The sequence below is a fragment of the Myiozetetes cayanensis genome, unplaced genomic scaffold (genome assembly GCF_022539395.1).
Source record: "Myiozetetes cayanensis isolate MyiCay16 unplaced genomic scaffold, myiCay2020 scf1, whole genome shotgun sequence".
Lineage (NCBI taxonomy): Eukaryota > Metazoa > Chordata > Aves > Passeriformes > Tyrannidae > Myiozetetes > Myiozetetes cayanensis.
The window spans coordinates 85461419-85485766 of NW_026086604.1; the positions used below are offsets into that span (position 1 = coordinate 85461419).

At 44.4% G+C, this 24348-nt stretch overlaps 1 protein-coding gene across 1 annotated transcript in view; it reads left to right on the forward strand.

Annotated features, from left to right (window-relative positions):
- The first annotated feature begins 2356 nt into the window (after positions 1-2356).
- Positions 2357-24348, forward strand: part of BMP6 (bone morphogenetic protein 6) — an 86834-nt gene continuing 64842 nt past the window's right edge. Inside the window, exon 1 of the mRNA XM_050312492.1 lies at positions 2357-2786. Coding sequence (XP_050168449.1) covers positions 2357-2786 — 430 coding nt within the window. The remainder of the gene's footprint in view (positions 2787-24348) is intronic.

Consider the following 24348-nt stretch of genomic DNA (forward strand, 5'->3'; position numbering starts at 1 on the left):
GGCAATACTTCAAATATTTTTCTTTCAGATTAAAAATGTAAGGGTGATACACACTTGAGCATCAGAGAAGCAGGAACACCCAAGAGCTGCCCTGGAATTTTAACACTGTCTATTGCTGGATGTGCAACACCTCTTCTTGACTTTAAGAGGAGCAGGGGACACTTCGGATGGAAGGCTTCAATCCTCAGCAATAACCGTACAATGGGGCACTTCCCTCTCTTGTTGTCCAAACAGGAAGCGGAGGCTACAAAGCTCTTCTGGAGACAGATACGTGAACTACAGCCCAACAGGCTCAGAGACTGGGAAGTGAATGGCTGTGAGAAGTGGCTGCTCTCCTCCCTCACCACCTGCAAGGTAATTACCTGCCTAGGAAACAACCCTCACTGTCAGGGCTCCCGCACTTCCTCCCAGCCTCTAAATGTCCCTCCTAAGGGGCTACAAACTGCCCTTTATCCCCCTCAGCCCACCGAGGGGATAACTTGTGCATCAGGTTCACCTCCCGGGAGCCTGGGTTTTCCCAGCAGGATCCCACACTGTCTTGCAGAAGGAGAGGTGTGTTGCTCATCTCCTCTCCTGGAGTGAGCTCTCATCTCCCCATTTAATAAAACCAACCCCATTGCTATATGCTGAGAAAAGTGGGTACATGAATCAGTAGCGCAAAGGTTTCCCTAGACATCGCCTTACTGAGTCTTCAGTGGGTGACACAGACCTCTTTCACAAAGGTAATGGGATCCACTATAGATCATGTTGAATCTGTGCTGTCACATCCACCCTCATTTTCAAATTCTGAGTGTCTTCACAAACTGAAAAAAAAAAAAAAGAACATTTGCAAAAGTAACTTCTATACTCTTCTCTCCCACTCCATCCCCTTAAAGATGTCTTTTTTCCTTCCAAAACAAGCTCTAAAATACCCAGTATTACAGTGTTCCTTGACTGGTGCAGTTAAAACAAACATCTGTAACCTTGCTTTCACAGAACTGAACACTCAGTGTAACCTCCACTTCTGAAAATAACATATTCTGTCTTGAATATTCTCAGCTGTGTCTCTGGGAAGCTGAATATGAGCTTATTGCCAGATTCTGATTCTAATAAAGTTAATGGAAATTTTGCCAGTGACTTCAAATGGTCCAGATATTATTCTCAGGGCCAACTCCTCTGAAATTATCCCAGTTCAAACCTAGAGCAATTGCACTGATTTCAGTGAGACTAGCCTGGGTTTAGTCATCCAACCTCAGTGAGATCCATGAAGTCAGAGATCAGGATATGGAAGAACAGCTTCTCGCTCAACCAAACTGCTCTTATTATAGTGTGGGGTGGCAGGTTTGTTCCCCCGCCTCCTCCGATCGAAGTGATGATATGAGTTGCAACCTTACTGTAGGAACGAGTATGTTATTTTATGGCAGTATAACCTGCCCCACAGCATGCAGACAGGTACGCCATTGATCAGGGCTGGCAGGGGGTAGCCATACCTAGACATTTACCAATATTCCATGATCAGTTCTGCAAGATACTCCAGAAGAAGTGGTGTGGGATGCTGTAACCTGTTAAAGAGAACCGTAAAGCTTCTTCAGATTTAGAGCAGGTAGCACTCCACCTAGTTTCAGGACAAATAGCCAACACCCGCTATATACATATAGCCAACACCCTGGGGGCAGGAGGGGTGGCCGAAACCTTCCTTTTAACACGAAACAAGCCCCCAGAGTCGCACGGCAGTGGCGGCTGGTGCCGCTGTTCAGCGGAGCGCCGCTCCAGCGCAGCAAACCGATGACAACCGACGGAGCCGCCGCTCCTGAACCTGCTGCTCCGCCACCCGCCCCGCCCGGCCGCCCCCGCGGGGCCGCGCTACCTGCGCCCGCTCCCCGCCCCGGAGGAGCGGCCGCCCGCCCCGCCGAGAGGCGGGCGCGCTGGTGATTTGCCTTCGCCGCCCGCAGCCGCGCTCCGGCCAGCCCGCGGGGACCGGGGCTGCAGCCGCAGGAGCCGCTCGCTCGCTCTGCTCCCTGGCAGCGGGAAAAGTTTGCAGCTCTTCACCCTGCTCCTTTTCCCCCCGCACGCAGCGCCCGCGGCCCGGCGCGGATCCCCCGGGCAGGGGCATGGCGAACTGAGCGCCCGGCCCGGGGCGGGGGCGGCCCCGCCGCACCTGAGCGGCGGCGGCAGCGGCGGCGGGGGGGTCCGCACCGCGGTGCCCCGCGGGCGGCCATGCGCGGCGGGGGCGAGCGCTGAGCCCCCCCGGCCTGGCCGCCCCCCGCCGGCCCGGGCGATCCCCGCTGCCGCGGGGGGGCAGGGCTGGAGGGCGCTGGGCAGCCCCCGGGGAGAGCGGGGAGCGGGGACCTCGGCTGCCTGCGCCCGGCCGAGCGCCATGCCGCGGCGGCTGGCCTGGCTGTGCTGCTGCTGGGCGCTGCTGAGCGGCGCCTGCCGCCCCGCCGAGCCCGCGCTGCCTGCGGAGGGCGGGGAGCCACCGCCGCCCGCCGCCGCCTCGGGCTTCCTCTACCGGCGGCTGAAGTCGCACGAGAAGCGGGAGATGCAGCGGGAGATCCTGTCGGTGCTGGGGCTGCCCCACCGCCCCCGGCCGCTGCCGCGGGAGCCGCCGGCCCCGCCGCCGGGACGGCTGACGGCGGCACCGCGCTTCATGCTGGACCTCTACCACTCCCTGGCCGAGGGCGCGGAGGGCAGCGCGGGCGCGGAGCGGGGTGACCACCCGGCGCCCCTCGCCCCGCCACCGCTGCCCAGCCCGCAGGACAGCGCCTTCCTCAACGACGCCGACATGGTCATGAGCTTCGTCAACCTGGGTGAGTGAGTGAGTGAGTGAGTGAGTAAGTGCCGGGCTGCGTGGAGCCCACCCAGCCACCCACCCGACAGACCGCCCGTCCCGCGGACACCCGTGTCCCGGCGAGAGGTGGCGGGCGGCTCTTCCCCGATGGGGCGCGGCGGGACCGGGATCTTCGCCGGTCGGGCAAACGCACCTTGTGCTTGCACGGGTTTCAGCCAGGAGGGCAGGTCACTTCGGGGAAGGGCAGAACCTCTCGCAAACAGTAACAAACAAACAAACAAACAAACAACAAACCAGCATGCAAAACCTTGAAGGGAGGGGGGGAAGAAGAGAAAATAATAATGATTTTGTTAATAGTCTATTTGACCCTTTGACCTTGTTCTGATGATAGTGGTCAGAGTCCGTCGTTCGGAATTAAACTTTCCTTGCTCTGGTTCCTGGGCAGCAGAGCTGGGGTCATGCCAGAGCGCAGGTTGGGCTTGCTGTGTGCAAGGTCCAGCAGCACAGAGATGTCTTTGTGGCTTGAACAAAGTACATGTAGCCTACTCCACGGTGCCCTCATCTTCTCTTTTTTGTTTTCTTTTTAAGGGGATCAGAGCTAGTGTGGTGATGAATATGTGACTTGGTGTAGGTTAATCTGGTGAGTGAGCCCAGGAACATGATAAAAATGTGTATCATGTGGAAATCTTGAAATAAGTTCTGTTGGACATCAACCTGCTCTTCAAACAAATCATCCTGTCAGTGAGATACTGATATGAAGGGCTCCAGGGTGGGCATTTCAGTAGGAAAGCCATTAAGCTTTTCACTTGAAGGAGCCCTTGATACTATGCAATTGTAAGGAAACAGTGTAATTAGATTCAGCCTAATGTGGAGAGTGAAAATATTTCAGTTGGCAAATTGCAGTTCCTTTTTTTAGGGAATTCCTGTGAAGCTCAAATGTCTTAGCTGGTCAGCTGAAGACCGCCTTTTCACCAGTGCTGCCAGAGCTGTGAGGCAGAATGACAACACCTGTGAACAGCTTGACTCGTTTTAAAAAAAAAAACCCAATTTGTTGTGTGTTTACTTATTTGGAGCAGGGATATGCTATTGTAGTAGGAAATTTCTTTGAGCTCCCAGCATTGATACATGTGTTCAATAGCTTTGTGCCTGCTGAATGTATCTGGAACAAGAGCTGTTTGATTTTTTTACCTGATAGAAAGTAGGTCAGAAGTGCTACAAAATGTTGTTAAAGGATTTGTCTACATTGAAGCCGAGGTAATTGCAACTCGTGTGGGCACAGCTGAACTGTCTTAGGTGCTCATCCCTTACAGGAGTGCAGAGCCCTGCTGGCACCACATAATGCAGGCTTTGTACCTGTCAGGGTCTCAATTCCCCTTTTAAAGTTAGCTTGGGGATGTTTAGGTGGTGCTGACATCTCAGAGCTCTGGTGCTTTTGAATGAGACATCCTCAAAATCATCCATCAGTGAAACCAGCATGGTCTGGGTCTAGCTCAGAACCTGAAAATATTGTATAGGTTTTGAGTCCAAAGGGCACCTGCCTCTATTCTCCTCTTCTAACCTCACCAAACCTCTCTGAATACACAGAGCTGTTGCTGCTATCTCTGTTCTTTGCCTTGGGGACTTTTAGAACCTATACTTGGAGCTGTGAATTTAAGAAGTGTGGTGCTGGCTGTAGCTGTCTGTAAGCAAAACCCACAGCATGTTTTATTTGAGGAATGTGAAACAAGGTGCTTGCAAGGGGCTAGGCGGTTCGCAGAAGAGCTGATTTCAGAGAGAAGTGTGAGCATGTGGTGTTTCAGAAGGTATTTAGCTGTCTATAAAGTGCCAAGAGAGTAGTATTAGATAGTAGACCTAAAAGTATGTGTTTCTTTTGAAAACACACCCACCACTCATATAATTTAAATCAGTTCTGATAGTTTGGATCTAGACACTTATGTAACAACAAGGAAAATTTTTCATGTAATGTAGTAAAATAGTGTCATTGAAATGCTAGTTATGAGTCTCAGGAAGCATGAATCAACTGCAGAAATTTCTCATCAACTTCCAAATTCCAAGTCATAAACCATAATGTCATTTAGTGTGATTGTTTGTTACCAGAGTGTTGGCAAGTCAATGGGCTGAGACTGAACAGCTGTTTGGCTGTTTTCTGTAGCTTCTCTGACATGCCGGGGATTTTTTGGGGTCTTTCACTTGTGCATTGACATTTACTCTTCTACTAAACAATAATTAATGTCAGAAAACTAGAGGAAGCTTGAGGTTATATTCCAATATAGGAACTGAAGGTGTGACAGGAGAAAGCCAGCCTGCGATCTGTCAAAGTAGCTTATCAGATGAAGTCAGAAATGCAGCAAAAGGTGGTGGGATCACAGCAGACAGGGAAGACTTCCTGATCTTGAGCACACTGACTATTCCAAAGTACAGGTCAAGCAACCCTGAAAACCCACAGCTGGGGTCTGCGTATAAGCAGATGCTGCCAGAATTATTTTAGTTGGGGTTTTCTACATGTGACCATTCCTATAGTTACTTCTGTTCATTTCAAACTGAATTCTGAAGAACTTTGTGTTCAGCCTTAAAGACTTCTGTTTCCATTACTGAAGGGCCCTTGCTGTTCTCTCAGGATGAAGAGTGTGTGGTATTACCTGGGTATATCAGGTGCAGGTGTATGAGGCTGTGTAGGTGTGAAGTCAGTGTGGGTGACCTGCCTTCAGGTACTGATACTGCTTCTTCTTCAGCACAGAACCAGACAATAGTTTGATCCATCTCATGCTGGAAAGCCATCATCTTGGTCGGCTGTGCAGAGAAGTCCTACTTAGCTCATGAAAGTTTGCAGGTGTTGATGTTCTTTTAAGAGTGCATTTAATTTTTCCAACCCCATAGCCCAAAAGGAGTCACTAGCTTGTAGTCACAGCTGATCTTAAATGCACAGTGTTCAGCCCTTCTTGACCAACATACATCCTTCAGTCTGGAGATACAGCAGATGTGTTTTCTGCCCGGGGAAGGCTATATTGTGATATATGCTCAAGGTATGAGTCCTGTTTGTCAAGGTCTTGCAAAGCTGAGGGACTTTTGGTGAGGTCTTAGGTTATTCAGGCAGTGCAGGCTTATCTCAGTCTCAAAGGTAGTGATGTCCTTGGAGAGAAAATATAATCTGTCCTTGGTAACCTGGTTCCTGTTTTGGGAAGATGATCCTAAAAGTGTCTGTTTGGGGTATTTTCACTAGGATGAGGCACCTAAAAAGTGCCTGTTCCTTTTCATTTCTCACAAAGGAAGTCTGGATAGCTAGCACGTATGGAAACATCTGTGTATTAGATCTCTTTAGTCGATATTCCTCGATCAAAAAGGGTACCAAGCTTCTGCGCCATGGGAATGGCTTTACAGCAGGGTTGTGGGGATGAGGGCAGGGGAGTGCATTGTGGGCCAGCAGGTGTTTTTGTGAAACTCTTCATCTCTCCTTTTTGAAACAGCCTCGGTATAAGTGTGTGGCATGTCTTGACACAGTACTACTAGTGTTTCCTATTTGGATAAGGTACTTTCCTCATGGCATCAGATAGGATTATCTCCTCTTGGCAAAACAACCCAGATCCCTCTTGAGGCAGTGATGCTGGATTGGCAGCGGGATTGTCTAGCATCCCTATATTTTACTACCATTTTAATGAGAGACATATCAAATTCCTCACAACAACCACCTTCTTCCTCTTTCCAGGGAGATGAGGAGTGTCACTGCTTAAATCCAGCTGCAGACTAGGGTCAGGGGCTGTGGCAGATCTAAAGTCTCCCTGGTCTCCTTAGGTACATCAGTGCTGATATGAAGGGGATCTACTCTTCATCCTCTATTTTGCTGGCTGATGTCTTCAGAGTAGTGCGTGCCATAGGTAGCAGCAGAAAACAAGACTCTCAAAGACTTTGCTACTTTAACTGTGTCTGGAATTATTCCTGTATAATTAAAGGTGCTGTTGAGCAATTGTGTGTCAAAACAGGGAAGAAACTTTTCTGGTCCTCACCCATGCCTTCCTCTCCTGGCGTCCACACGGAGGGGAAAAAAAGCCATGTGCTTCCCACAATCAAAAATGAGGAATTCAGTGGCAGCCTTTGTGGGTTTTTGCCATGACTGAAATCTGGGGCTGTTGGCAGCTGGATAGCTGTGCAGGAAAACTCTGAACTCACCAAACCCTCCAGAGACAGGGATCGTAAAAAGTGTGCTTTTGGGGTGTGTTGCCTGGTTCTTCAGCTGAGTATCTTTTTGCAGGAGACTAATAGGATGGATTCACTGTATCTCTGTACTTCTGGAGAGAGAATTTTCCCTTTTGTCATAAGACCCACAGGTCCCTTGGGAGGACTTCATGCAAAAGGTTGAGGGGAAGCTCACCTGTTTGCCAGGCAGTCCTGCAGTGAACCCTGAATCTTTTCCACACGATTTGAGTTGGGACCATGGTGAAAAGCCTCTTTTGTTTTTGAATTCCCAAACTTCAGGCAATCCCTATCTTCCCTTCAAGACTTCAAGTGTCTGCTGGGGCATGGGTGCTCCCTTTCAGTGCAAGGGAACTGCTTGGAGGTAAATGTAGGACTTGCTGTACAAATACTCTCTCTCCCCTTGCCTGTAAAGGAGCACCTTATGGATATGATGTCTTCCAAACAGGCTTTTCATCTTTTTGGCAGCTGTCACCTACCAGATTTCCCTCTAGGAATGATCTTGCACAAATCCATAACACCTTAGGCGCAAGCAATATGCCTTTGTTGTGCATGGCTTTTCACAGGAGGGAAGCAGCGCTTCAGGATCCTGACATGCATTTCTAAAGGAGGTGAAATTTTTCAGCTGAAGGATTTGATTGGCCACCTGTCTTTTTCTGGGTACCATGCTTGCTGTTGGAAGATATGAAATTAGGTGACCAAGATGTATCAGGGACATTGCATGATTAGATTGATGGGACCGTACCATTCATACTGTCATCCCATCTGTTTATACTCTTGGCCACGTGTTGTAAAGGTCAAGACATCTACTCACAGGGAATAACCAGAGTGTGTGATGCTGCAGATCTGGCTGTGCTGCCAGCTGGCTGTGTACAGCCTCGCTTGCTCGGCATGTGAGCAGCATCCTCCACGTGTGTCCAGAGCAGGCCAATATTAGAAATCATGAAGCTGATGATGGGAATGAGTTTTACTGACTTCTGCAAAATCTCGTAGAGTGGGCTTCAATGCCAAGACAGATTCCCAAGTGTCAAAGAGCAGCCTTAGATTTGCTGTTCAGCTGATGCAGCTCGAGGTCCTCATTTATGTCATCTCCTTGAAGTAGTTGTTGCTTGTGAGCTGCCTGACGACATGATTAAAAAAGGGCAAATGGTCTTTTAGAAGTCTTTAGCTCCTCTGGACTTGGAATTTGGGGGACTGTAGTCATCCTTCTGCCTTTGGCCAGCAGCCCTGGAAGATGTGTGGCCCCTGGAGAAGCTGTTCTTCAAAACCTGTACTGTTGAAATGAATGGAGGGTCATGATTTTGTAAGCAACGTATCCAGGTCTGACTGTCATCTGGACTAAGCTACTGGAACCAGACTGTGTGGCATTAGTAGGAGTATTCTCTGTCTTGTGAAAGCTTTTCAGAGCTTGAAAATTTACAGTCTTAAATTTGTGTGAAATGTTCAAGTCTTCCTTACAGCAACAACAAAAATTTATTGTAATTGTAAAAAGCTAGTATTGCCAAACGAGTCTGGATTAATTCAGGCCAATTTTTTTATCTGTAAATAACTGAAAAGTTGCATTTTGAATTAGAAAGCCAGGTGTGGGGTTATGTTTTTGTGTGGGTTTTTGTTTGTTTGTTTGGTTTTTGGTTTTTTGTTTGTTTGTTTTTTGGGGTTTGTTTGTTTTTGGGGTTTTGTTTGTTTGTGTTTTTGGGTTTTTGTTTTTGGTTTTTGTTTGTTTGGTTTGGTTTGGTTTTTTGGTTTTTTTTTGGTAGAAATAAAAGCAGAACTTCCTAGTTCTTTTCCTCAAAACAAAATTGAAATTAAGCCACTTCTTATAAAAAGGTTTTCTTTTGGCAGTTTTCTTCCAGCTCAACACAGCTTTAGCAGAAAATCCCTTGGGCAGCTGTCATGGATGTCTTGTGCTGAGCTCTTGCTGGGACTGCTTGCTGCAGGTTTGTACCTCTGCCAAGGAGCTGCGGATCCTTGCTGGGTCTAGCCCGGTGCATTGCAGTGATGACACTCTCTCTCATAGTTTTAAATATAAACTTTTAAGTGGTGTTTGTGATTTAGGAGGAAGGAAGGTGGTGTTTAGACTTTCCATGCCCCAGAGGCACGATTCTTTTTAGGTCATCTTGCCTCATTGCTGACTTGTGGTGGGTTAAAGGAAGGTATGAGTTGCTTGGGATGTAAACAGTCCCATTGTGTGTTTCTGCTGTATCCCAGCAGATGCTCAGTTATGCAGTCAAGTACAGTCCCCCTACTAATCATTTAGCATTTACTTTTGACCATTCACATAGCGGTGTGAAACAGAGAGAAAACACTATCGCCCCAATGGAAAAATGGCTCATGGTTGAGAGATTCCCATTTGTTTTAGCAAGCATCAAGACCTCAGAGCCTGGGAGATGGGGAACTGGAAAGTCGTCTTCTGTGCACCTGATTCTTGGAGGCTGGTACTGGGTCACAACTGTTTGATGGGGCAACAGTTTTAAACTGATAGAGAGTAGGTTTAGATTGGATATGAAGAAGAAATTTTTACAATAGGAGTGGTGGGACACTGGAACATGTTGCCCAGACGTGCTGTAGATAGCCCATTTCTTGGAGGTCTTAAAAGTCAAGTTGGATGGGGCTTTGAGCAACCTGGTCTACAGCCTGTGGCAGGGTTTCAACTGGATGATTTTTGAAGGTCCCTTTCAGCCCAACCTACCTGTGATTTGAAGTGTTGGTAGGGCACTTGTGCCAGGAATTCTATGCTGAGAGTGAGGAGATGTGCCTGAAAACCCTTCAGCAGGTTGTTTCTTTCCATCTTTTTTTCCAGTCGTGTTTGGCAGAGGATGAGGAGTGTTGCCTTCTGTGGGGCTGCAGGACTTGCACTAGGGGTGGCTGGCAGCAAGAGGCGCCTGTGGCCCCGTGCTTTGCACCTGTAGCAGGCTCCCAAGGCAGTGGCTTTGGGAAGGGCATGGGGCTGCAGCTGCCGCAGGGCTGTTTGAGGAGAAAAAGAACTTAATTAGAGAAGCTGAGTCCCTGTGGGATTGCAGGGGTGTTTAATACCTCGTAATGGACTTTGATTCCTAAAACCTGCTATGGATTGGGGCTGGTATTTCCTGAACTTTCAGTTACTTAAGAAACAGTCTTGTAGTGCTGGGTAGAGTTTTGGAGTGGATTTTCTTGTTTGTTTGGTTTTTTGGGTTGGTTGGGGTTTTTTTGGTGATGTAATGAGATTTTTTTGTTGTTGTTAAGGGCACAAAGATTTTGACAGTGCTGCCTTCAGCTCTTTTTATTTTATGTTGCAGTGTTCATCATAGTACAATGACAGAATTGAATCAGTGGCAGCAACAGTGGGAACTTTTGGCAAAAAAGGATAATGTAGACAGAGCCGAAGTGTTCTGCTAACTAAAATAGTAGCTGTATTTTCAGAGAGCTAGACATGACTGTTTTGATCCAATGTGGTGTTAATCACAAGAATACATAACTGCTTTCCTGTGAACTTTCCCCTTAAAAATATCCAATGATATCACCTGATGTTTTGCACGAATGCTCAGTATAACCAGAATTTAGAACAGCTGGCTCCATATAAACTTGGAACATTCATAGGTCAAATATTAGTGTATAAATAAAAACATTTTGAAAATGAAAACAGAAGCACAGTATTTGAAATATACTCAATGTGCAGATGTACTTCATGGCTTGAATAGCTTTATAAATTAATCAAGGCTGTGTTAACACTTGTTCTGAAGAGTCAAATTTCCTGATAGTAAATGAGTCTTTTTCAAACAGTATTCCAAAGATGTGTTATTCCATGTAATTTAATGGTTGTGTGCAGTATGAGAGATGCATGAATTGGCTATTTGAAGCCCTCTTTTAAAGAATATATATATTTATATTTGATCAACCCAGAATCTTGTCAAATGGAGAGCCACAATTTGCTTTATCAAGTGCAGGCTGTAAAATATGCCATGTTGAAAGCATTCACACAGATGTTCATGGTGAGGTGTACTGCTCTACATGCAGTGTTCTTATCTTGTTGCTCACTGCGTTGTGTTCGTGTGGTGTATGTGGTCAAGGTATTAGACACTCTGTTTGTACAAGGGCTAAGGGGTGACATAATGTCTATTGAAGCACAAGTGTTTAGCTCCACACCAGGCAACAAAGCACTTAAAAAAATGAGAACTCTTTAGAGCCTGTGGGCAGGTTGTGATAGTTGGACCCATAAGCCAAGAGGCGTTGGAAGGAGGAAAGGGTCAGCAGCTTTGGTGGAAAACATATGTGCCTTCTTGCATCCTTGTATCTCCTGGTCTTTCCAAACCATTTGAGAGAGAAAGCCTGAGGAGTGAAGCTGTTCGCAGTCAATTCTAGTCCTTTTACAAGGAATAAAATTCTCCAAATAATGTTGAACTGTAACAAGTATGTACCAGATGCAAAAGACTTGTTTGCCTCTGTCTTTGTGAGCTCTATAATAATACAAAGTTGTTTGGATATAAACACTTACTGCAGCCTAACTTCCATACTTTTCAAACTGAGTTAAAAGTATCTGGATTAGGTTTCTGCATCAGGGAGTAAAGAAGTGGTCAGAGCTTTAATTCCTCATGTCACAGAGGCACAGGTTCCCTCTGGCCAAATCCAGATGAGCAGAGATTGAATCACCAGATTCTCTGAAAGAAAAAGGGAGAAAGTGTTTGCTCTGTCACTTACCACTGTTTTTTTGCTTCTTATGCCCACATGCTGGTGGTGTGCTCCAGATCAGCTGTGATAAACACACTTCTTGGTGCAGGAAGAGGCTTTATAAGTTTTTAATGTACCTGAATCTTTGTTATGATGCCCAGCCTGGTTTCTCAAAACATTTGCCTGCAAGCAGTGAGAGGCTTCTCTGTGAGCCTTGACTTGCATGCACAATTTTGATGCAAAATAGTAGGAGCATAGTTCTAAAATTTAAGCCTGGTTTTAAGTTCATGTTTTAATATCTGCACAAATATTTGATCCATAAGTATAGACTCCAGGTGCTCATCTTAAATGATGAATCTTGGCGAAAAACCCCTTCATTTCAGAAAAACAGCAGCCTCTCTTGCCCACAAACCGTCATCCTGAGACAGTATTTCAAGCATGCAGACCCTTTTGCTTAATTATTGTAACATCAAACATCTTTGACATGAAAGGGACCAGGCAGTGGCTATGCAAGATAATGACTTGTTTATGAAAATAATTTAAACAGCATATGAAAAGGATAAACATGCATGTCCTGCCAAAATTCACTGTATGTTCTGCAGGCTTTGGTGATTGTGAATCTCTTGGCTTGCTCTTTTTTTTTTTTTTTTTTTTTTGGTAACCCGCAAAGGGAAAAAGGCAGAGGGGGAAGGGAGTGAAGAGAAAAGAAGGGAGACTTAAAAAAAAAAGTTAAAAAGTTCTCATGTTTAAGAAAGTTCCAACTTGTTATACTATGGAAGATAGCTGGAGAGAAAATACATTTGTTTAACACACTACAATAGATTTTCACTTTGCGATGTCTGTGTCTTGTCTCTTGCATGTGATAGTTTTTACACTTTAATGATTGTAGCAGCTGTCCTGTCCAAAAATGTTCCACTCTGCAGGATGTGTAATGCTCATTACTTGCTAGACAACATAAAGATACTACCCTGTCTCATATTCAGAACCTCAAAACACTTCATAAGCATTGAAGTCTCCCAATGTGCTCTGATGAATGTAAAACACTATTATACTCATTTTCCAAATAACTAAGCTGAGGCTCAGAGGGCATGACTGGACCAGAGCTGTGATGAAGTCTCTGAAATTCATGCTTCAAGTCCTGCAGTCTAACCATGACACTGTGCACTTTTTTACTGACCTGGCAGGTCCTCTAGTGGTTCGTGCAGCTGGTGAAACAGGAGGGTCTTATTGCTTGGAACCTGTCTGTTTTCAGGTTGCAGCATGAATCAGCTGGAGGCTATAGATTCTCACCTTCTGCGACCATGCCCCACTAGGGATATGGCTCTTCAGACATGCTTGTGAGCAGCTGAACATCAGTAATGCCTCTACCTCCGTGGGTGCTGTCTGAATACGAATAACCACCAGACATCCATTTCTATATGATGCCCACTGCATCCTCTAAGTTTTGGCTTTTGCAAGTTTTCCTTCTGGGTCTCCGACTGAATGGCACGAGAGACACCCAGGTGCAGTGGGTGGTAGCATGAGCACATGCACAGGCTCTGGTTTTAATACGTGTGTTGAAGTGTGCCTCTTGTACATGCCTGTGAGCTGGCACCCATAAAAACCTGAATAGGAAAATTAAAAGTGGTCACAGGCTAGCACATTTCACTTGAAACTATGGGACAGCCTAGTAAAGGTCTGGTTGACTTTTGGTAATATCTGTGCTGCAGGAAAGCTAATAGTAGATGTTCTTTTGAGTTAACTGATAGTTTTGTTGAGAAGCCCCCAATAAAAATGCAGTGTAATGGCTGAATTTGGCATAATGACTCCTTTATGTTTCATGAGCTATTGGGATTGGGTCTGCCTGATACTTTTGCTATCTCTAGTCTCAGTAAAAACAATTTTATGGGGTCCCAAAACAGTCTGTTGCTTCTGGCAGCCAGAGAGCTGGCAGCTCCGATGCACTGAGGCTTGAAGAGATAGTTCATTAATTCATGGCACTTTCCAGAATAAACATGGCAAACCTCCTCTGAAATAACAAATGGTAAATCCTCCTTGTCACTCAAGACTGCATATTTGTCTTCAGAAAGGGGTCATGAAAGAAGCTGTCCATCTCCTAATGAATGAGAAAATAAATAGAAGAAGAATTGTGCATTGTGTTGTACTTGACATGGCAAAGCTTCGGGGTGGAATAGCAACAAATTATTCCTCCCATCTCAGTCCTATAAATTGTGGACCTAAACCAAGCAATGCCCACTGGGCAGACTATCAGATGGCGTAAAGTATCATAGCTCTTTGCCAGGGATCCCTGGTGGGAATGACAGCCTCCTTTACTCCTTCTTTGACTCTTTTTGGGAACCTAAATGTTAACACCTCTCAGCTTCAGATCCTCAGGGACAGGACCCTCTGGTTTCTCTGTGCTGTGAGACTTGTGAAGGTTGCTACAAGCTGGGGTTGCTCAGAGCGCACAGATGTTTTGTGCAGCTTGTTATTTTCTATGTTGGAGGTTATGAGTCAGATTACTGTTACCAAAATGTTTATGTGAAATCATTTCTGAGTCATATATTTGCATCATATACAACCTGTCTGACAATCAAAACATTCAGCGCTCGGCTAATGATTATACTAAGTTTTCCAACACTCTGCTCCAGCATAACATAATTACATGGCAAAGTGCAATATATTATTTTGACAGGCTTCTTCATGCGTCTTGTGATGTCAGAACATCATCATCACTATTATTTTAAATTATCAGAGTTCATTGCTCAAAACAAAGTTAAAAGTAGTGAGAGGCAGTTCCTCAGAACCAAAATGCCCTACAAATGTTCCTAGGCTTTTTCAGTCCCCAAGAAAACATGTATTTCAAGAAGTTCCACAGTACTTTTAACTTTATTTTCTCTAGAGAGCTTCTTGATCAGGGCTTATTGGTTTAATTGACAGAATAGTTGTGATATTTGCCTGAAGAAATTGTTTGGTGCCCAGGAGACTATTTGGTAGTTTTTCTATAATGCATTTTTAAAGATAGAACCAGTGTATTTTTAGCAGTGAGGAAAACATAAACAGTCTCTAAACTACAACTTAATGCACGCTGTGTTTATCTGTTGTGTGAGTTCTAGCATAAATAGGAATTGCTTACAAAAGTATTCTGAGGAACTTGGGCAAAATTTAAAATTATACTTACCTTCATGTGTGTGAGAACTCAGGCAGGAGTGTTTTCTACCATGCCCCAGTGAATTCAGTAACTTCCCTTTAATTGTTTATTCTAGAGCAGGATGGGGGAAACCAAAGAACGCCCCAATGCTGTGCCAAGGAAACGGTCAAAGAGATGAAAAGTACATAGGGGCATAGGGCTGCTCTTTTGTTGGTCTTAAATACCTGCCTATGAAAAAGCATATGGATGTTGAAATGGAAAATGATGTTAGGGCTGACTTGCCTGAATTTGGTTTACAGTCTTTTGGAACTGGCTTTGGGAGCTCGATTACAAGAGTGAAGGGCACTGGCAGGTCCCTTAAATATAAAATATCATTGCATTTCATCACTCTTACTGAACTGGCAGGGTGCAAAGTGCAGGATGGATTATGATGACATTCCCTATGTTCCTAGTGAAAAAAAGTATGGACAATCCAGTAGTGGACTTTCCTGGCTACTAGCATCTGAACTGTGCTTAGTAATTGGAGAGCCTGCATTTGGAGCAATAAAAAGTATCCCTGTGCAATATTAGTGAGTGCCATCTTTGCTTATGCACTCTCCTTGGTCAGCGTCAGTGGCAAATACATAATTGGTCTATGAGGACCAATATATTGTGAAGTGTAGTGGAAAATGCCAAAATAAAATTTCAGTTGGATGAAGTCCATTTGTCCTGTGCTAATTTCTAGCCCTGTAAACAAACACAGCTGCTGAACATAGAATCAGTGCTCAGAGTGGTTAAAAACAGTGATGCATTGCTAGTGAGATCACGGCAGAAAAAAATATGTAACATATGAGGCTGCAATAAGGATCAAATCTATCCTCAACTCTGATTAATCGTTTCTGTTTATGTATTTTCATCCATTTATGATGTCGTAGGGTAACTAGAATGTAAAGATTGCTTTTTGATTGCCAGACAATTCAGCTGAGACAGAGTATTAATGAGCCAGTTGTCATGAGCTTTTGCAAAAGGGTCTGAATCAGTGACCAAAGGCTTGATGAATATATATGTATTACATATATTTTATATTTCTCTTTTTTTCATAACAACGTGTCATTGATTTGGTCATCTGGGCTTTGTTGTTGTGCCTTTATATATATAAAGGATCCATGCAGGTAGGTTTGCCTGTCACTTCATCTTAATTAAAATGTCTTTAGAAGTACTGTAATACTGAACAAGGAACGTGAAACTGCAAACATTAGAAATCTTGGGGCCAAGCCTGTTAGGTCATTGGCAAAGTAGCAGCACTTATGCTGTAATTTGTCTTGTGGCCCGGTTATATGTTTTGACATCCCTGAGCTGACTAATTGCTCTAGGGAAAAAAAGAACTAAAGAACGATCTTGGTTACTGTAGTAGAAAAGATGGTTTCCAATCTCTTCTGTCCATCGCATCCATTATTTAGTTACTGCTGTGTGGTCATCCCCAGAGCTAGCAGAGCAGGGCTCCTGTGGCTTGCCACAATGCAGCTGAGTAATGTGCTTGACATCACACTGCGTATCACCTCTCCAAGAGTTAAAGAGATTTCTTTTTCCTCCTTGACTCTGACAAAAGAGAAGGCTAAAGGAGCTAGATGGTTCAGGTGGAAAGTAGTGGAGAATAGCTGACAGAATATTAAACACCATGTATGGCTGATCAGAGGAGTTGTTGTTAGGGAACCTTCAAGTGTGACAGGCTTGTATGTACGTAGCGCTTTGAGGAGAGCTGAGATGGTGGGGTCTCCGCTCTCTGTATGAGGGTTCACTTCTGACAATGCTGTGGAGGCTTTTTGCCAAGCGATTTGCTTGGTCCTTGGCCAGCTTGGTTGCACACGTGTTGCTGTGAGGTTGTGACACCAACACAGACAACCTGGCTTCTCTGCAGTTGCAAGGCACGTTTCCATGAGCCTCTGGCTCTCTGCCACTTGTCCTGTCCCAGGGGCCTTGACAAGCTGCCTAGAAGCTCTGAGAGGTAATCTACGTCTGCTGTGTAATATAAATTTTTTCTATGAGATAGACTTGGTCTTTCAAACAGCTTCAGCTTGAAAGTTTTGGATGTTTTGTAGCTATTTGGGGCTTTGAGTTGTGGTAGGTGCTTCACTCTGTGCTCTTGTGCAGCACAGGTTAGTGCTGCCCTCTTCAGAAGCCTCTTGAGGCTTGAAAAATGGTTGGGTGTTCACATTACTGCATACTGGACTAGTGTCATCGTGGATTTTGTCGTGTCTGCAGAGCACAACCAAGGTCCATCAGTGGCCCAGGTTCTGGAAACACTCCTAGTCCCTACCCCAGCTCAACTCTCACTGGCATGGAGAGTTTAAATCTCAACTGTCAGTCTGGCATGTTCCATAAACACTAAATTGACTCAGAGTGGCTAGGTCTAGTGCTATAAAACATACCGTTCAGGTATTATTGCCAAGAAAAAAAGTTACCTGTAAATAGCAGACTTACAGCATAGGGGCTTATTTCTGTGCTTATGCTTTTTACATTTCCATTTTTGCACCAGCTTGGCAAAAAGTTAACTTAAATGTCAAAACTATTTTTTTGTAAATATATGCATTATTGAATCTCTTACTCATAATGCAAATAGTACTTTAAACCCACACAAAACAGTTGAAGCTATATATATTTTCTCACTACTGAATCTGGCTTTTAATAACTTGGAGTGAACTGTCCAAAATAAAGTTAGGAATCAAGGGCACTTTATTTTCCAGCTAGCAACATATGTATTCTTGGCTTTGGACTGTACCAATTTGAGATGGAAGAAAACCTGGATTTGTACTACAGATCCTCCCAGCAGTTAAGAAGAGAGAGAAATATCATAGTAAAATAAACATATTATTTTAAAATTAAGAAACTTTTCTAAAACTCTACAAATCTACCAAAAAAAAAAAAAAAAAAGAAAGAAAAAAAGGACTCTTAAGAAACTGTTGGGGAGGCTTTGATATCAAACAGTGGCTTTCTAATGTGTTTCTCCTACTGGAAGTGCAACCTTGTGCCAGATTCAGAGGCAACAATTATCTAGAGAAAAGGCTGTAGTCTGCAGAGTCCCATAGGTTTCACTGATGCTATTTGAGGAGTAAGGACAGCAAAACCTGCCCTTAGCACGTATAAACAAAACCACAGCTGAGGTTAGAGACGGTGAATTGAGCCAGGTCACAGTGGCCTGAAAGGAGATGCTCAGTCTCCTGCCTGGGATTCATGGTTTGTCTCCATGTAATTTTCTTTCCCTGATGCCCTCCTGCCTGTGGGAAGTTACCTGAGGTTGGTATCAATTCCCAAAGATAAGGTGGGAAAAGTAATTTCAGAAAATCATGGAAACAAGAGCTAGTTGCTGAAGTATACTTTGTCAGTGCTCTGCCACAATCTTCTGATGGGGTTTTCCTTATTGTTGTCTTACCACTGTCTGCTGTGTGCTCAGTGTCAGAGCTGTCACAGCAGAGGTGTCCATTGATTTTGCCTTGCCCTCTGCTGCAGGCAGGGCTCCTCTGAACATGTGAGTGTGTTCAGGCTAATTGGGATGCAAAGAAGCAAGATAAAGAGGGGAATCCTCAGCAGAATTCCATGCAATCTGCCATTCCAGATTTCGATTCAAGATTTTAAGTCCATTAGCCAGCAACTCAGACCATCTTTGGCTGGGTTGCAGGGTATTTGCCTGCCACTATATGTAGCATTAAGGGCACACATTGCTACTTCTGCCCTTTCTGCTTGAATAAACCCAAGTTGTACTTGAGGAGGAAAAAAATGTGGGACTGCTTTCTGAGGCATCTGGGCTGTGGAAGCTGCCTTGGGTTATCTGAGGCTGAAGTTCACGTGAAGCACAACTGGGAAAGACCCCTGAAAAAAAACAATGCTTAAAATGTTGGGTACAATCACAAGCAAAATTTGGAAGACCCCACCAGTGCTGTAGTAAATGCATCAGTTGGTCATGGGTGGGTCACATCCAGCCAATCACTGCACACACCTGACATCGTGGGCATGAAGGAGAGGAAAAACACTGGGGAGAGGAAAAACACTGGGAAAGGAGGAATGAACTGCACCAGGAAGAGGGTCCTGGTTCTCGCCCGTGCAGGCAAATGAATTTGAAGGGTGATGACTAAGAGATTCTAGTTTTGTAAAAATAATTCTAACATCTGACTGAAACCACAGCTCTTGCTGATGCAGCTCTTGATTATTTTACCTCTTACTCTATCTTTCCTAGTCTGCACGATTCAGACTTGCATAAACACTAGTAATGGTGCCTCATTGCTGTGAGAGTGGAGCTGTGTGGATGCACGTATGCTATGCTCACGCTCTCTTCACCTCGTGCTCAACACCATCAGCTTTCTATTACAAAAATCTAAAGTTTGCAGTGCGGAGGTGTTGGAGATAGGTTGTGAGAGATGCAAAAACACGGGTACTGTGTATTGGCTGGAAAGGAAGAATCTGCTTGTGTTGAAATTTTTCTTTGTGGTCTGACTTGTGACCTTTATATTGGTATAAAATATGTGCATTAGTATTTGTCGAAGCAATGACTCAGTGTCATTTTTAGTGAACATCCCAGACACAACTATTGGTTTAGAGAAAGTTTGACTTTATATCCTTATTATATGTATGATGGAGAACGGACTCAAAGATCTCCGAATCCATGCAAATTATTTCAAGTGGTATGTGGGCCTTTGTAAGTGTAACTGGTGTAATTGGGATACTTTTCAAGAAAATGAGACAGTTTCATGATAACAGGGAAAAAAACCATAGAGTTTAACTGAAACAGCATTAACAGATTGTCTCTTGGAATGCAGTCAGCAAGCAGTGAGGATTGTTAAATAGACACAACATTTAAGTGACTCTACTCTTAATAAAGAAACAGCTAAATAAATATTTCAAGAAAACAGTGAAGTCAAATTGCAATAAATTTTATTATTTAGTGCACTTTTAAGGCCCCAGGACAGGAATATATTTGCATTCAGGAAAGCACTTAAGCACGTGCTTTCCTGAATAGGGGCAGTCTAAGGCTTATACTTAAGTGCTTTCCTGACTGTGGGCCAAAGCCTCCTAAGAGTTTATTTTAAAGACACTCTTCCCTTAATTAAAACACTTGGTCGAATTTAACAATTAGGTGTCAGCTTGCTTACTGTCACACAGCAACAGCAGGCGGTAGCACTATACAGTGACTGAGGTCAGGAAGCACAGACTGCGTCGTCAGTTGACACTATGAGAGGAAACTCAATTTTTATGGGCCTCCCAATAGTTCCCTCTGGCGAGTGCCGGTGGTTTACAATAAATTGAAGAGCTCTGCCAAGAAGTGGCCCAAAACTGTTTACAGGGTCTGTATTAGAACCAGCCTGAGGCTTCTCCCCACTGCAGCAGTCCTGGAGCTCTTGCTGGGGACCATCGGTACGTGTGGCTGGACGATGGCAGACATCGTTCTGCCAGATGTTCTGTTCTGTTTATTTGGACATTAAATTTTTGTTCGATCATTCCTCATGAGCATCCAGTTGCTCTTTTTTTTGCTTTGTTGGCTGGGAGCCAGTTGTGCTAATGGCACTATCAGATGTGGAGTCATTGCAATGGGGAAGTGGAGTCATTGCAATGCTCCTTCTCCCCTGATCCCGGGTCCTGGCTGGTCTCTGTGGCTCCAAAATGTGGAGCAGTGGCGGCTCCTCCTGCCCTTCTCTGCATTTAGTGTTTGCTGCTTCCTACCTGGAAGAGCAAGAGTTGCCAAAGCAGTTAGGAAGTTGCTTTGCTGGGAGGGAGAGGTAGGACCCGATCCCACTAATAATGTTGAAAATGAAGTTGTTCTGGGTCTTGTCACCAAAAAGTCCTTGTTCCTTGAGGAGGTGAGCTTCAAACATCTCCTGCCTTGCCAGGAAACATAGAAAAGTGAGGGGTTTATTCTAGCACCATGGAGGCAGACAAGGAACTTTGATGAGAGGGCTTCTATACAGAGCCCACCCGAGGTCCTATGCTTTGGGGATCCCTGTCCAGAAGCCATGTTGGTGAAGTGCTGGAAGTGGTGTTTGACTCCTACCTTGAAGCAGCCTCAGCGGTCCTATATAGAGGAAGAAATTCACTCTTTGATTTTCCTGAGGAATTGGACTTTAAACGAGGTGTATGTGGTTTGAAAGGCTGTTGCATTTTCTTTCTCTCCTCTTAGGTTTAATGTGCCTGACCTTTACCTCACAACTAAAGCAGTTCAGTGTATTCCCCACTTCTGTTGCCTGGACTTGGCTCTGTTGTTACCATGATTGTCCTGTCTCACTTACTTTGTATTCTTTGCTCCATAATTTGTGATCTGTAATTGTAAGATAGCTCACAGCAATCTAAGCCATGGTCTTTTTGGGTGTGGTTCCTCTGAGGGACCCCTGCATGGATATTCCTCAGGTTTCAGTAACCTTGATTTTTAAATTAGCATTTAATTTCTAGAGTCCACAGGTGTTAGCTGTGGCCAGGATTTTAAAGGTGAGGTGAGGTGAGAGCAAGTCCATGCCACGTTCAAAACCGCTCCTAAAAGATTTTGCCATACAGAGCCTCGCATACAGTTGTCCACTCCTTGTCATTTTGGATGTGGTTTCTACTTGAGCTTGGGAGGACCTAAAGTTGTCGTGGAAAGGAAGCAAGGAATTAAGGTATTTTTTTTTTTTTTGTGGAAAAATGTGAAGGATGTAAGGTTTGGTAAGCAACGACTGTAAATTACATCCCTGATAAGTTGAATTTTCCATTTTATGGAGAACATGCCAAAATACTACAATAAAATGCATAATGTGTTTCTTTTGCCTTCCCATTGTAAAACTTGAGAGTCATGGCATATTAACCAAAACCAGATACATCCATCGAGTTTCCATATTATGAAGCAGTATAGGGTGGGGTAAAGCTGGTATTAATAGGTCTATTCATCACAATAAACGTTCCTGGTAGATGTGGGTGGTTCAGACTCAGTGAAGAAATGGCTCAGAAGTGATCAGTCTCCACCCAGAGAAGCAGGAATTTGTAGCAGGGAGTGTCCTACATACCGGTAATAAAAAAAATGATGGCTAGCTGAAGAGTCTTTTCTTGAAGGGTTTTATTTTAAGTTCAGGTGAGCTGAGGTTTCGTTAGCACCAAGACTCATTTTGTTTCCCCAGCTGTTTTCTAATGTAACTTGCTAATTATTGGTCTGTGCTCCATAGGTGAATCTGCATTTGGTTAAGAGCTGGCTTTAGGCTGTTATCTTCTCACTTCTGTCCCAGCACACCATAAAAAGCCCTATAAAATATGGAGGGTCTCGAGGGAGTTGGTGTCTGTAGTGCTGACTGACACGAAACCAGCATTTTTGTGAATTTGTGTCATTATGTAAGTTGCACATTCTCTTCAGAAATTTATCTATTTGTTCATGGGTTTAATTGCTATTTCTTTTACAGCAGGGCTTGGAGTTCGTAATGAGAAGTCTGTGTTGGGCGTTGTACCAATACATAACAGAGAAGGCAGCTCTGCCCTTGACTGCTAAGAGGACCTGATGGGATGACAGGAATAACAAAAGGGGTGGAGGACAGAGTAACAAAATGCACAGAGATTACCAGAAAAATATGTGGCTACCCACATTAAATAAGTAATTTAGAATACAGTGTGTTGTGCTTCAGTTATGCAGGAATATGCATTTTTACAGTATTTCATGTCACATTTAGAGATCTATATGTTTTCTTAGGAAAAGTAAGAATTGGACAAATTTTATTTCTGTATACACAGAATAGTCTTCTATATCTAATCTTGCTTCCATGTCCCTGGAAGGCATGTGTACATGGAAATCTTTTCTAGGTTGGTGAAACTGAAAAATAAAATGAGACATTGATGATGTCTGGGTTTAGAACTTGGATATCTACTCATGAATGGATGTTTTGAACTCTCAGTGGAGAACAGAGGGATCATTTCCATTGTCAGTTGATGTACTGGTATAGATAGTTGATCTCAGCAGAATACAGCATGACTTCACATTTTGGAGCGCATGGGGGTAGGGGATCAAGTTGGTCAGCTAAAGCGGAGAAGAGTAAGCCAATCTTATTTCAGTGCAAAGCTCAAACATGGACAGAAAGGAGCCTTTCCCTTTAAAGTTATTTTTTTGGGAGGATGACAAGAGTTCATGTGGGGTTTGTGATATGGAGTCACTGGGGTGAAGGTAACCTGTCATTTCCTGCCCACGGTGGTTACTGTGGCCATCTTCAGAGGCCGTAGGGATGGTTTGGCATTTGGTGATATATTCCTCAGGGGAGCTTATGGACTTCCTGCAGGTGAAAGGAGCACATTCTTCCCTCATCTGCTAGATGGGCTTTCTGTCCTTCCTCCTATGAATACTGATTTTGATGTCCATACCATGAAGTCACTGAGACCAGGTGGGCTGAATGATGGACAAAAGTTGCCTGAGAAGACTGGAAATGAAAATGCATTCTCATTTCTTAGAGTAATGCTGATGTTTGTCTCAGCTCTGGGTTTCTTTGCTGAGGGCTTTCTGCAGCAATTGAAGACAGTCCATGCCTTGGTGGAGCAACATTGTCTGTTCAGCACTGCAAGGGCTTGTAATTTGATCAAGTAATTCTGCGATGGTTGCATTTTTGTGGATGAGTGTGGGAGGTTGCGTGCCACGTCGCACCCGTACTGTCTCGGGTTTTACCATTTAAACCTTCTCTTTGCTGATTACATAAATGCTGAGGTTTCATTCTTAGACTTTGTTTCTGGATCCCTCCAGAAACAGAAGCAGTCACCTCTACCACAGTACAGCCAGTGTTCCCAATATGCCTTCAAGGTTGGCTTCGTACACAGTGTGGTTTGCACTGATGAACTCTTATCCTTCATGGGTGAGAGATGGCAGGTGCCAGGGCAAGTGTGGATGCTTGTAGACTCCTCTGAAATACGTGGCAGTGAGAATTCAGATGGTAAATCACATTTACGTTTGGTGGTGGTGAGATTAGACCAGTGGTAAGCAAAGCTGGAGTGGAAAAGGTGGCCAAAGTCTGGGGCCAGGACCCTGCACTGGTCAATGGCAGAGGGAAGAGAAATGTGGGGCTGGTGAAACAGGTGAGTCAGATAACAGTAGGTGGGAACATTTCTGCACAGATTCCTGGGTGGATGGGATGAACTGGGTGCCAGCGTGGTCCCCTCCCCTTCCCAGCACCAGCCTGAGCATCCCTGCCATGGATATAGAATTATTTCAACCCCTGCTGTAGCAGGTGGATGGAGGGAAAGGGCTGGGCTTGACCTTTCCTTGCCTCCTCTTCTCCTGGAAGTGCTGGAAGCCACCAGCATGCAGTGATTTTTGGAGTCTGAGTTTGCAGTAGCTACCAGCAGTAAACAGATGCAATTTGGCTTCAAATTGCCAAAACCCCTTCTCTTTCTCACTTCTAGAGGTGTCTTTTTGATTAGTTCTGATAAGATAATGATTTTGGTATTGTGTAAGTATGACTTGTCATGAGTTGCATTGCTGAGTTTCAGCATTATTGTTGGTCAGTCTTTTAAAAAAATTAACATTTTAGTTTTTTTAACAAAAGAGCTAAAGTGCTATGGACTTTCTAAGTTCATTATTCTTCTTTCTATTGAAATAGAAATGAAAAAGGGAAGAGGAAGAAACTTAAAAAATAAAGTGTCTTTTCGATTAAGAAAG